The following is a 14,243-nucleotide window of genomic DNA, read 5'->3' on the forward strand; positions in this document are numbered from 1 at the left end:
TTTATGGGAAATTGGAGTAAGTACAGAGAAGAGGAAAAAGGATGAAAGATGAAGAATGTTAGACATATCCAGCTGAAGTTTACTTTATTTAGCTTGAAACTGACTTCCATTTAATAGAAGCTGCCTTCATTACTTAGCATGTTAAGCCTTTAGATCAGGCTTCCCTCTTGAAGAATCACTGTGGACTTTGATGCATGTCCTATGAAGAACTTGAGGACTGATTGCTTTATCGTAAAATATGTTCCATTATGTGAGATGCTTATTTAAGAAGAACATGATTGATTCTTTTGTCATCAAAATTAATTTCTGTGAGTCAATGTCTTAACAAACACATGGTGACTGTTACTATGGTGTCACAACTTGTGGCATTGGTGGTGTGGCACAAGGCAGTCTGGAATACCAGCGCAACATCATGGTTCAAACAACGGCCACCTTCAACATTCACAGGGAGTTGTATCCAACACTGCAGGCATGGAGTTTTGCTCATGCACTAGGATTTCCCCTCACTCTCTCTGTCGGGTCCCCCCCCCATCCCCAAATGTGCTCTGGAGGGTCTTCCAACCCTCTGGAGCAGATTTTGAGGGTGCATTGGGGACTGCAGGAGAGAGGAGAAGGAAATTTTTTGTTGCACAAGTAGAGCAGCAGCAGCATTAAATATGAAGCAACAGGGCTGGAACTAAAGATGCTACAAGAAGCCTAGAGCTGCTGCCACTCAGTAACTCTCCCCACTTCTTGGTAACATCTAGTATAACCTAACTTTTGACATGGTGTCATCATGTTGCCTGTTTCCTCCCTCTGTCTCCCTGACAGCCAATAATCTAATGTAGGAATGGGGATATGCACAACACAATCACTTTGAGTTACATAATGTGTTACATTAGACCAGCTTTCCCCAACCTGATGACATCCATGTGTTTTGGACTCCCATCAGCTACATACAGCACAGTTGTAGTCTAAAACATCTAAAGGGCATCAGATTGGGGAAGACTGTACTAGACATTGCCAGGAAGAGGGAAGAAAGATGGAGCAGCTGGTGCTCTGCGTCTCTGATAACGTCTTCCTTGTGCATGACAGTGTGAGGTGAAATATTTGTATGGGGCTTTGCAAGTGTTCCAGTTTTGTCATCCATTTTATCAGGTTGTACCAGAGGCGTCCCTGGTGCCTGGGTATGTCTTAATACCCCTAGCACCACTGTAAGATGTCTGCCAAGGGAAATGTTTCTTTTTTTTCCTTTTTGTATTGCTTGCCTTTTGGCCTAGAAAGGCAGCAGCCTCTTTTCCTCTGAAACCTTTTTATGACTCCGGGTATAATTAACTCAAGCCATAAAATTTTTTCGAATCCAAATAGATATAATTAACATTTAATGTCACCGGGTTTTTTGTGGATAGTCAAGACTATTAAGAAGTGAGTATTGATTGAAGAGGTGAAGCAGATGTTTCAGTTATTGGATCGGGACATCAGAGGGAAGAGGGAGCCAGGAGGCTGTGCTGGAGCTGATCCAGTGACACTTCTGTGCCTCCTGGAAGAGATTGGTGTGCTAGGAAAAAGGCAGAGATTTTGTAAGTATTTTGCAGAACTCCTCCTCACTTGCACTTGGCCTCATCCTCCTGCTGCTGCATAAGGGAAAGACAGGGAAGCAACATCTGGCTGGTGGCGGCAGCAACAGCAGGAGGAGGCCAAGCACAAGAGAAGAGGAACCTCCAGCCATTGAAGCCGTGCTGCTGCCACACTCGGCTCCTCCCGCTGTCCCAACATCACGTGTGCTCCATTGGCCTCCTCTCAATCTTCTGCACAAGTAGGCCCCTCTGCCTATGAGCATGGTTACCTAAGACTCCTGCTGGCCAGTCTGTATGTCCAGAAGGTAAACTGCAGAGGTGCTTTTTTCTGAAGTCAAAGCTGTTTGAGGTATAAATTCAGAAATAGAAAAAAGTGAGTGGTGTCTACATAGAGTCAAACTACACCTCACAAAGTTTCAGCCATTTGCCTCAGTATTGCACCCAATACCCATGCAACTGTTTAATCCAACTATGGTAAACCAAAACCAAGGTTATTCTGGTAAGAAGGTTCTTAGATAAGGGAAGGGGGAAATGGAATTGCTCTTTGGCAACATTGGATAGAATTGCAGATCTAGCCTACAAAATGCCTAAACTAAATATGACATGTTAGCTGTTGGGGTGCTAGCCTTTGAGGACTGGGGAACTGGAGGAAGTGGTACATTCCAGGAAGGCCTGTACAACAAACCTGTCCTGTGTGTGAATTCACTTTAAATTGTCAGAAACCCTTATTTTAGTTATTAGTTACATCTGTTTCACACACACTCAGTTTTAAAAATGCTGTCAGGAAGACTTTGGAGCTGGAGGGCCCATGTATTCCTCAAGATCCATCATAGCACCTCTTATTGGTCATGTCATAACTAAAGTGATCTTGACTGGACAGTTGCTGCTCACCTCCCACTGGCAGCTGTTTAATACCGATGAATGGTAACAACTACCTGGCATGGGCTGACAGATATCTTTTCCCTTCCTGGTTCTTATTTAGCTCCCTAACCCCTGGCCTCAATCCTGACTGATTATGCATCTGTTTTCCCTGGTCCTGCAGCATATCTGATTTGAGCCTGACCCCTTGGGCCAAGCCTTGCCTCCTTGCTAGATCCTAGGGCTCTTTAGATGACATTCTTGGCTGATTCCCCTGCCAGGCCTGCTTGGGAAGTGCCAGGCTGGGTGAGAGAGTGATGGCATGCCATATTTTGTGTGCCCCCTGATCCTGGGAGCAAGACTTCCAAGCCCTGGGATTGATTGGGGCTTCTGATGCTGACAGATGACATGAGCACAGGAACATGAGGCAGGTCAGCAGAGCAGAAACCAGCAAATGCAAAGAAACAGGCTGCATTGAGTTTAATAAATAAAAACAGTGACATGCTGTGCTAGGGCTAGGAGTAGGAGGCTAGCCCTGCACCAGCAGCTTCTGGCACCCCTCTGCAGCTGACACCAACGTACCAGCTCTGGATTCGCCCCAAATGCCCTAGACAGCACAGAGCTGCCTTTCTCTGCCCACACACAAACTCTGATTGTTTGGAAGCATCTCCTGCCCTGAATGTTTTGTGTTCCTTGTACTGATCAGTGATTATCATGGTAAGGAGGAAGGAAACACTGTTGGCATTTGTGTGCTAGCATCTCCATAGAATTTATTCACCTTTGCTCACATGTTTTATGATACTCAAATTGGTACAGCACTGTAGCTTTCTGAGTTCTTTAAGTACCCATCTTTCATTCCTCACGTGACCATTGAAAGTAGGAGCCATTCTTGTCCAGTATCCAGAAAAATATAAAAAATGTATACCAAAAATAATGGGATTGGGCTATTACAACAGAGGACCATTTTCTACTTTTCACACTAGTTGGCAAGACCAGCTTGGGTGGACATTTTAGCCAATATAAGGGCCTCCTCAGATCTTCTTCCTCCCCTAATAATAATAATAATTTATTATTATTTATATGCCACCCATCTGGCTAGGTTTCCCCAGCTACTCTGGGCAGCTCCCAACAGAATTAAAAACACAAGGAGACATCAAACATTTAAAACTTCTCTAAACAGGGCTGCCTTCAGATGTCTTCTAAAAGTCAGACAGGGTGGGTGCCACTACCGAGAAGGCCCTCTGCCTGGTTCACTTCTTGCAGGGAGGGAACCGCCAAAAGCCCTCAGAGCTGGACCTCAGTGTCCAGGTTGAATGATGGGGGTGGAGACAGTCCTTCAGGTATACTGGGCCGAGACTGTTTAGGGCTTTAAAGGTCAGCACCAACAGTTTGAATTGTTCTCGGAAACGTACTGGGAGCCAATGTACAAGTCTCTATCCATTTTGATGTGAAGGTGAATTGCAAAGTAAAATTTTGCCTATATGGATTCCAGGAATTATTTTTTAAGGGACAACATCAAGGGGAACTTGGCAGCAGGGTGGAGACACAAGGCCTTGCACATTTTCTATGTAACCTCAGAAAAACTTCCTGGGAGGCAAAGGAGGCAATTTCAAACAGCCCTTTTGGAAGAGGATTATAATGTGGAGAGACAAAGGGGTGGGAGGCCTCATGAGTCTCTCCCTAATCTAACATGGCAGTGTTGGTGGAGATTACAGATATGAACTTTCCTGAGGAAGCCCTCTTGGCACAAATGGACATGTAGCCACACTCAGGCAATGTGTTGTCCACCCACACTTGGGGAGGAGAGGCAGAACTGTCCACAACATGGCAAGATATGCTGCAATTGGAATTGAATCCTAACAATTCTAACTGATGTAATAAAGTTTCAAGTGACTGAATATCTGGCCTTGTAGTTAACTTGATGCATTAAACTTATGGTTTGGTCCTAGCAATCCTGTGGGCATATTTTTCCACCTAATCCTGCAGCAATCCATAAATTATGTATGAGGTTGTCCTGTGTTTGTGTGTTTAATAGAAGTTTTTCAAACTGTAAATTCTAACAGGTAGGTTTTCAGTATTTGATATTTCAGGCTGAGAAATTGGCGAGTACCCCACTTTGCACTTTTGGGATAGGGAAGGCATCACAGGGTCACTGTTGGAGAGGGATGAGGGACTCAAGGTGTTATACACCAAGCTCCTTGAGACCTCTGGCGCACTTAAGCGCATGCACTGTTCTTCTGACCACTACCAGCCTGCAAACCCTTCAGAGGATGCAGCTCTCATAGTGGAGAAGACTGCCTGGATAGAAGTAGAGTCAAAGCAATACTTCACCATGCTACAACTCTCTGTGAACTCTCTTGGTGAAAGGCAGTATCTCCCCACTTTTCTTTGGGGCAGCCTTCAAATACTTCCATTACCAAGGCCTTGTGGGTATCTGAACGGAGAGGCAGTTTGCATTCAGAAAGGATCATTTTGGGGGATTTGGGAACTATCTTCACCAGTGCGTCTGCATTAAGAGATGGGTTTTGCAGCATTTGCTGCTTCCAGGTAAATTCCAGTTCCAGGGTTTCATAAATTTCCCATTGAAACTGTAGCTAGCAGCAACTGAAATCATATTGCAGCACTTCATCTAGCAATGTTGCAATTATCTTTCAGTATATGCTTTTCCAAGCATAGAACCCTTGCATGTTATAATCGTTTTTGCTATTAACAACACCTTATTGGCATCCCAAAGTTACCTGTAGATCTGCAGACATGGCTACACTGCTTCCCCTCTCTCCTGCAATCAGAGTCTGTCTATCTCTACTATAATATCAGCCTGTTTCTCTTTAGAGTTGGATGGAGTTTGAGAAGGTTTCAGGCAAGGGTCTCTACCTGCCTACCTAGACTTGAATCTTGGACCTTCTGCATGCAAAGCACCTGCTCTACCACTGAGCTACAGCCCTTTCCTAAGATTAACTAGATTGCACTGAGTAATTCATGTAAGCCTTTTAGAACAGTCCATTCATGTTTCCTGAATGCTCATTCTTCCTCTTCTTGCAATTGCAAACTCAGTCTTTTGCTACTTCAAAAATAACCCATGCATCAAGGCATGTCAATATGGTGCAGTGTGTCAAATAAAGCGGGGAAAGAGCCTTAAAATTGGATAGTGATAGGGACAGATTTAATTTCTGCAGACATCAATTAGCTGGAGAAAACAGGGTGGTGGGTGTGGTGAACAGGTATATAGTGCAGTGATGCAGATTCAGTTCCTCCTGCTCACCTGTCTATGTTATAATAGAGTTGGGGTAGAAAGCTGGCCAGGATGAATGTCAGCATGACAGGTGCAAATTAGTTGTAGGAAGAGTTTATCATTTTAGGTTGTAGTCCTATACATACTTACCAGTGATATGCAGTTAATTTTTTTCATAGGGGAACAGTTAAGGCCAGAGGCACCAGCATGCAAGGGGACTGGGGGAGGGGGGACAACTTCATGCATGTGATATTGTGAAGTCCTGACGTTGTGCATGTGAGCATCGCACCTCCCTAAGCCTGTCAGAAGCTTCTTGGGCTTTGCAAAGGAGATGCCAGAGCTCTGACAGGATGCTAGAATCCTCCTGTCTCCTTCCGAAAGCCGATGGGCTTTGGCAAGATGGCAGGACAGATCTTGGACCCATCAGAGCCTTGCACCCCCCTTCCTAAGCTGAGCAGAAGCTTCCCGGGCTTTGGGAAGGAGGCACCAGGGGAACGTTTAGGGGACTAGCCTAGTTCCCTTAGTCCAATGACCACACGGCACTGATACTTGTCTGTGAATTTCTCACTGAACTCAGTAGGACTTACTTCTGAATAGATACACATAGGATTGCTCAGTTAAAAGGTTTTATACAAAATCACTCAAAAGGAGAATGTTAAATAGTGAAAGACCACAAAATAAGTTGCAGGCTGCATAACCCCCTTGTGCAAATATCAGCTGCAGCGCATGAAGAAAGCTGCCCTCTTAGATCTTTAACGGTCAGTGGTAATGGTGGGATGAGCTCCTGAAAAGACACAGGTGCAAGAACAATGATTGCACAAGTGATCTCCCAATCTGTTGACTTGGCTACACATTGACTGACGTTGAATCAATTGCTGAATAGTCCAGACCACCCTGGCCATGTAGCAAATCTTAAATTGTCCTAGAGACTTGTACCATGATAGACACAACTTGCATAGTGGAAACCACTGGTATTTTTCTCAGGATATTTCAAGTTCCCCCAATTCTGGTCCTCAAGACTGAACAGAGTACTTCTAAAACATATATATTATATATTTGACTGAACACAGTACTGTAGTTGATGGCTAGCAGGGCTGCATACAAGTGCATTGACTAGTTTTTCTTTATCTTTAGATTCGTTATATCCCTCTTTTTGGCCAAAGTCTTTGAAGTGGCTCACAATGAGACCATCATATAAACTACAGACAATAAAACAAAATACTTATCTTAAAACATAGTTGTTAATACCACTAATGCAACCTTAAAAGTAGGAATTGAAAAACAATAACAAGTAATTTTAATTCAGGGTTTACGATTTAAACATCAGTCCTATTTGACTCGGGGGTGGGGGGAGTGCACCCTGGCGAAGAGAGAAATTCCCTGAGCAAATTTGCGGTGTCGCACCTGAGAAGAACCTAAATTTTATAGCTGTCTGCTATACACCAGACAGCAGGGACACTTAAAACAGGGTTTTCCGAAATTATATCAAAACACGGGAAGGGATATGTGGAGGATATACTCCTCCAGATAGCCAAAACCCAAACTTTTATTATCTCAGTTCCCAACTTATTTTGGTCAACATTTCTCATGCTTACTTTATCATGCAGCAAACCCCTCTCTATTGCTACTATTTAGCCACTTATTTTCCTATTTTGTATTTGAGGTTTTTGGCCTGTGTTATCATTTTCTTGCAATTTAATTTTACGTGTCCAGTACTCTCAATTTATCAAGAGGGTTTTGAATGTTAACATTTCCTTCCAAAGTGTTCATGGTCCCTTCCAGCTTTGTGTCATCTGCAACTTTGATAAGTGTGCTCTACTCTTTTATCCAAGCCATTAATAAAAAGGTTGAATAGCAACATGCTTGAGATAATCTAATTACATTACTTTGGGCTGGAATGCATTCAGGATTAGCTCTTAGCCACTGGGTCACATTCTGTTCCCTCTGCTGGATCAAGCACTTCCTTCAAACTTTGGTTTAAGCTTGCTCCCCTGAAGCCAGAGATCTGAGTGTGATAGCATAGTCTTGCATTGGTGGAAGAAGCAGGATGGCGAGTGAGCTTGTGGGGCAAGGCGCCTGGGGAGCTGTTCATCTAATTCCAGGAGGAGAAGTGTGTCAGCCTGAGCAAAATTGGCTGGCTGCTGGATTTATTCATTTTCCCTTGTCTCTGCCTTGTGGCAGGTGTTATGCTAAGAGCCTTCGCCGTACAGCCATCTCGCTAAAGCCCAGGGCGGCTTAGCACTTTAAATGGTTTTGCTGCCACTGCAGTGATCCATGCTTGTCAACAATTTGAGAGCCCTGGAGAGTGTCCACACAAACAAGATGGTAGAGGAGGAGGAAGCAGCCAGCAGCAAAGCTAAAGCAGGTACAAATGCATGCAGCCTAGACACGAGGATAAGCTATTCAGCTTCTCTTATTGTATTTGAAATGTTACTTACCTATGTATGAACTGATTTATATCGGAATCCTAGAAATATCTCTCATCTCTGCACAAAAGCATCTTGCATTTCTTCTTTTCCAATGGCTAAATGTTAAGCACAGAGCCAAGGTTAGGACACTTAAATGCCAACAAGCAAGTAAAGTCAAGTTTGAACAATTTCTGCATTCAATGACCAGCATAGTAGGGGACAACATTTCCACTCAGCCCAGTCTTTATTTACAAGGCGAGGGCAAGAAATTGTATCCAGGAGGATTATATTTCCAATTGAAAATATTACCTAGCTACATGGCCGGTATGGAATATAGCCAAGCACGCAGACTCCTAAACAAAACAACCTGAGCTCTTGATGCCCAGGGTGTCTCATAAAGTTTCTGAAACATCTAAGTCATTTACACACAGGTGTTTGATGTGGATTCCCAAGGTAGCTAGTTCACTGTATCCAGAAGGAAGTTAAATTTTGAAACAGTGATCAATACAATTAGATTGGTGTTTGGAGCACTGAAACCTGCTCCCAGAAACGGAATTGCTTCTATGGAAGTACTGTATTAAAGGCATGTGCAGCCAGGCTGAACCAAAAGTGGTTGGCCTCTGAAGCCAGCTTGTGGTGTTCAAACAGTGTTGTAGATCTTTTTATGTCTTAGCATCAGGTGCTTTATCATTAATATTTTTATTTATTTACTAAATATCTATACCACCCTTCATCTGAGGATCACAGGGTGGTTTACAATATAAACACACAATAATGCATACCACAATAACAATAACACAGTACCCGCCCCCCCCCCCAGTTTAAAATGCCATAGATTGTTTAATTAGCCAAAGGTATGGGAGAAGAGGTGCGTTAAAGGAGTCACAATGTGGGCTATACTTTTCTTTTTATGCTGAAAGCACACAACTGTTTAAAGATTTTGTAGCCAGCTCCAGTTGCCTGATATTGATGGGAGAATCATGAGACTTCAAAAACAGAGGGGGTTCATTGTTTTTTTGTTGCCAAATCATTATCACATGAAACACTTATGCTTAGTCAAAGACACTTTGAAGGAACTTTTATTTTATTGACATTTATATCTTAATACTCATGTTTTAAGGTGTGTGCCCTGCTCTCTTGAAAATGGTTAAATGAATGCATATTTCACTATGAAGACCATGCGGGGAGAAAAAAAACAAAGCTACTGACCAAAAGTGCATCTGAGCAGCAAATTGGACATAAATAATCATACTCTTGACTGATTCTAGCACATGGGTGACAGACAAATTAAGACCATGAGATTTTGAGGTGCATCTCAGTAAGCACTGGGTGTAACTCTTGGTCAGTGGGTTCCCTCTTGGGTACAAATTGTTCTCACTGGACTAGAATCTGTGGAGCAAATTGCCAACAATCTATAAGCCACCTGGCCATTACATAGGTATCTAGGCCCTTTTCCATATTTTTATGTTTTGTTTTGCTAGTTCTGCTTGCCATCTCAGGTGGTGATGGTGGTAAAACAATCTCCATGAGACAAGGCAATGGTGCTGTGGCCTGCAGGATACCTAGCGTCATATTCCTCATATCTGGCAGGATTTGATATGGTTTCAGTTATCCAGCACAATGGAAAATTGTTAATCATATGACTCTTTCCCAAGGAGAGGGAGAAATGACTTTAACAGCATTGTTGGGTTAACGGCTTGGCCTCGCTGATATGGCAAGGAGTTCAGCTCATGTTTGGTTTTAATAACCATCCCTTATTGCTAGCAAAAAAGATTCAAAGCAAACAGGCAACAGGGCAGTCAGAAGCCCTGTTGCCTACAACTTTTTCTCCCAGCCCGCCCCATACATTTACCTAACGCTAATGAGATGTATTGATTGGAATGATAGGATTTGTAAAGGTCGTGGGGTGACAGTCCATAAAACCAGCTGTGCCGGATCTGCAGCATCAGGGCCGATGGGTCTGGGGGGACAGATTAAGCCTTTGCACTGCAAGAGCTGACATCAATTACCTTGCAGATGTGTGAGCAGTTATAATGTATCTTCCCATGAGGCAGTTAACTCCACAGAGGTTCCTTTCCCCTACTCAGTTCTCCAAAGCCTGTTGAGTTATCTGGTTTAATCTTAGTAAATCAGAAAGGGAGAGGGACACAGAACTGCTTGTGCCATACCCTCTTGGGAAGTGCTGGCCCACTTCCAATGCCTTTGTCATGTGCTGTGAATTCTGACTGAGTGATCAGCATAGATATGGTCCCGGAATCTAGACTGCCAGTTACCGTTTTGCATGATAGACACATAGTGTTTCTTTAAGGTCCTGGCCAGAATGCATAGTGAACTTCAACACACACATACACATTTCACACCTGTAACAATAGATGACTTCTCCTTACCATGTGGCAGGAGATGCTTTCCCCTTAATGTTTCACTCCAGAACATGTGGAATGGTAAAAACAGTGGGCTGTGAGAAACTCTGGAACACAGTAAGGGATTGGCTTGAAGATATTTTTGAAGACGGAACTTAAGGTAACTTAAATAACTGTCAATGCTTATCACTGCATTTGTTGTAAAACTGCCACTACCCATAAGCTCAGTTTGCATTAATCAGCACACTTTAGCCTGCATACCCTTAAGGAGGTGTTCCAAAATAAGGTATTTAAAATGCAGTTATCTCTTTTTACTAGTCCTTAAGATATTCCTGCCCTATGAAATTTCAGTCATTTGTGGTCAGCTTCTAATTTTTGCTTGTTTTTTATTTTTGAAATGAAGAAATTGCTGATTAGAATCATGACAGCTTCTCTCTAAGGGCATGTCTTTGCAGATCCCATTTTTAGATCTAGTACTCAGTTATCATCTGGTGAAAGATATCTCATTTGAATTTGCTGTCTACTACTAATAAATATTTTTTCAAGGCCTATGAATGTGTCTTACTTCCAACCCAGCCAGGTTATACTACATGTTGAAAGTAGGGCAAGTATCAACAATATCTGGCCTGCCAGTCAACATAAGCCTTATAGTTTCCTTCTTTTGGCCCACTAATTCCTGGTCTGGATTATTAGTTGTTCTTTTGATGCTATCATTCCAGACCTAGTTCAGGATTTGGTGGAAAGCCACATTCCTATTTACGTTGATTTGAATTTAGTGCATGAAGGCAGACCTAATCCCAGTTATTTCATTATTTAGCCCTTTGTTGACTTCCATCCAAGTACTAAAATCCAAGCACTTAATCTCTACAGGTACATAGACCAGCGCGTGCATCTATTCTAGTAATCACTCTCTGTTGGTGGGTAGAGATTGATACTTAGGAGGATTTCAGATCCTTACTGTTAGCAGCAGGTTTATTATGCTGAAATGATGTATGGTATGCACATGGTCCACAATGTACCACAATGGCAGGTCTGAGGCAGAGGGAGTTATTAGCCTGATCCTTGTTGTGCTCCAATGCCATAGATGGTACTACTGCTCTTTAGTCCAGGAGGATCTTTGGTACAGCATAGAATCATAGAGTTGGAAGAGACCACAAGGGCCATCGAGTCCAACCCCCTGCCAAGCAGGAAACACCATCAGAGCGCTCCTGACATATGGTTGTCAAGCCTCTGCTTAAAGACCTCCAAAGAAGGAGACTCCGCCACACTCCTTGGCAGCAAATTCCACTGTCGAACAGCTCTTACTGTCAGGAAGTTCTTCCTAATGTTTAGGTGGAATCTTCTTTCTTGTAGTTTGGAACCATTGCTCCGTGTCCGCTTCTCTGGAGCAGCAGAAAACAACCTTTCTCCCTCCTCCATGTGACATCCTTTTATATATTTGAACATGGCTATCATATCACCCCTTAACCCCCTTAATTTTTTTCTCAGTACAAGCACCTTGTTACTCAAGTTGCATTATGTAGTCTTATCTAATTCTCTTACTCAAATGAGCTAGTGGTAGGTGATGTAGTTCAAGCTACGTCACCTACCACTAGTTCATTTGATCTTTGTTTTCCTTCCTTGGAACCTGGCCATGCACTTTTGGGGAGCAAAGCTGCTTGCCTCTGGCTCTTAGGGCACTTTGTTGTTGGTTTTGAACTGAACATGCAATAATAAAAAATAATAAAAACTGAAAAGTGTGTTTTATCTTAATGTGCACATTTCCAAATTTATTTTATCTTAAAATATATACATTTTACACATTTTAGTACAGTTTATAAGTTGAAAACAGTATTGCAAAATTTGAAGAAGTATGAAATCTGAAATATAGTTACATTCATCCTTAGCCAAAGAGGTGTAGACTGCAGGGGAATTCATAGAAATCAAATTCTTCAGCCATCACTACTTTGCCTCTGAACATCAACAGACCTTCATACAACATATTTTCCCCAGAGGGAAAAGCATCTGGTCCTCTGTTCAAGGTGCAGTCAAAAGATACAGGCTACTGCATCTCACATTTAGTTTCAGCCTTGGATTGCCCTGCCTAGGCAATCCAAGGCTTCCCACATGATGCCACATCATGGGATGGAGCTGCTTCCTTTGGCTACTGTAGTCCTACTAAAATCCTCTAACCACAATAAACCAATGAAAATACATTTGTGGGCACCAGAAGACTCCACCTGATTTTGAAATTTTCCCCAGAGTATGTTGCCATGGGGGAATTTAATATTAAATCCCAGCAAACACCCTCACCCTCTGCTCTTAACTCATCCATGAATGTAGCAGCATCTGTTCCTTCTTCCACCCTGCCTGTGTTTGTGTGTGTGTGTGTGTGTGTGTGTGTGTGTGAAAGAGAGAGAGAGAGAGAGAGAGAGAGAGAGAGAGAGAGAGAGAGCGAGCGCTCTTGTGGGCTTGCTTGCTCTTTCTGTCTCCTGCTTTTGCTCTCTGCGCTGGTAATGAGTGGTTTGCAGTGGGAACTAAATGAAGTTGATTGCCCACTGGTGTCTGCCATTAGTGGTAATTAGTTAAAACATCAGAGTATAAACAGTAAATTGGATCTAATAATTAATACTAGCACTCAAGCATATGAGATAGACTGGGAGAGAAGCAGCAGCTTGTAAAATCAGTCGGGGATGTTTTAATTAAAAAAGAAAGAATGTAAGTAACACTGTATTGGAAAAAAGGACAAAAGGCATTGGGGCTGCCTGTGCTCATTAGCAGCCTAAGATTCTGTCTGCTCCAGGGCGCAGAGGAGGGACTACTAGCCCCCAGAAAACTCCAGGTGTGGAGCAAAGCAGGATCTTGGGTTTTCCATTGCATGCTGAAGGAGAAGGCGGAATAATTCCTCTGGCAAGTTAATTTCTGGACCAGCGTGACATTTATTGGGGTTTCCCCCATCTTGGGTTAGTAGAAAGGTTTTGCAAATGGAATTTTTTTTTATTTTTTTTTTTGAAGCTTGTAAAATTGCAATATTTTCGCATGCCCACCAGGGTTTCCTGTTTTCAAAATCATAAAATTTGCAACAGGTCCCAAGTTTATACTTTTTAAAAAACAAAATATTTTTGATAAGGGCAAAATATTATTCTTTTTTTTTTTTTGCTGAAGACCAGAAGGTCTACATATGTAAAATGAGAGGTGTAAAGGAATTAAAATAAAGAAAAGCAAATTACCTAAACAGGGCTGCAGTTTTACACACAGTTAAGCATGATGGGCAGAACAAACTGTAACAAGGCAACGTGTGGCATGAAGTACCATGTTCACCAGCCCATATTTACAGCCCTAGTGGCCATGGTAAAGGATAGGGTGGGTTTTTTGTTTTGATTTTGCTGCACTATCTGCCGTCTGGAACAGCAGATTGAGCACCTCTTCAGGAAACAGACTGGCCATGGATCCTGTGGATCTGTCTCTTGCCATACTTCCCCCCACTCCACCCCGTGATGCTCCGTTTTGTGTTCTTCTGCTGATCACCTCAGGCAGTAGCTTCCCAAATGCCTGTGAGGCCTCCAAGTCAGCTGAGCTGAATGGTGAGAAAACACTGCCTAATCCAAACCCCTTCTAGTGATGCTGAGCAAGGGATTAGGATTGCACTGTTGAAGGTTTTTTATTTCAGTATAAATGAAGCAACCTTTACTGTTGTTTCTGAATCACAACCAAGCATGCCAAAAAGGACAATGAAGTCAGAGTTCATAATAAATCAGAATTTGTTTCATACTTGGTGCAGCTTCTTTCCACCTTTGAGCCTATAGGTTTGGGGAGCATGTGCAGTTGTCTGCAGTGCAGTCTATTCAGA

At 42.7% G+C, this 14,243-nt stretch overlaps 1 protein-coding gene across 10 annotated transcripts in view; it reads left to right on the plus strand.

Moving 5' to 3' along the window:
• RNF220 (ring finger protein 220) overlaps nt 1–14,243 on the plus strand; it is a 345,317-nt gene that overhangs the window by 145,130 nt on the left and 185,944 nt on the right. Inside the window, exon 1 of one of the 10 annotated variants that reach the window (XM_079980330.1) lies at nt 7,899–8,011. The exons of the other annotated variants lie outside the window; for them this stretch is intronic. Coding sequence (XP_079836456.1) covers nt 7,921–8,011 — 91 coding nt within the window. The 5' untranslated portion in view covers nt 7,899–7,920. Of the gene's footprint in view, nt 1–7,898; nt 8,012–14,243 lie in introns of those variants that run through there. 10 annotated transcript variants of the gene reach the window in all.

This window comes from Podarcis cretensis (assembly GCF_951804945.1).
Source record: "Podarcis cretensis genome assembly, chromosome: 6".
NCBI lineage: Eukaryota > Metazoa > Chordata > Lepidosauria > Squamata > Lacertidae > Podarcis > Podarcis cretensis.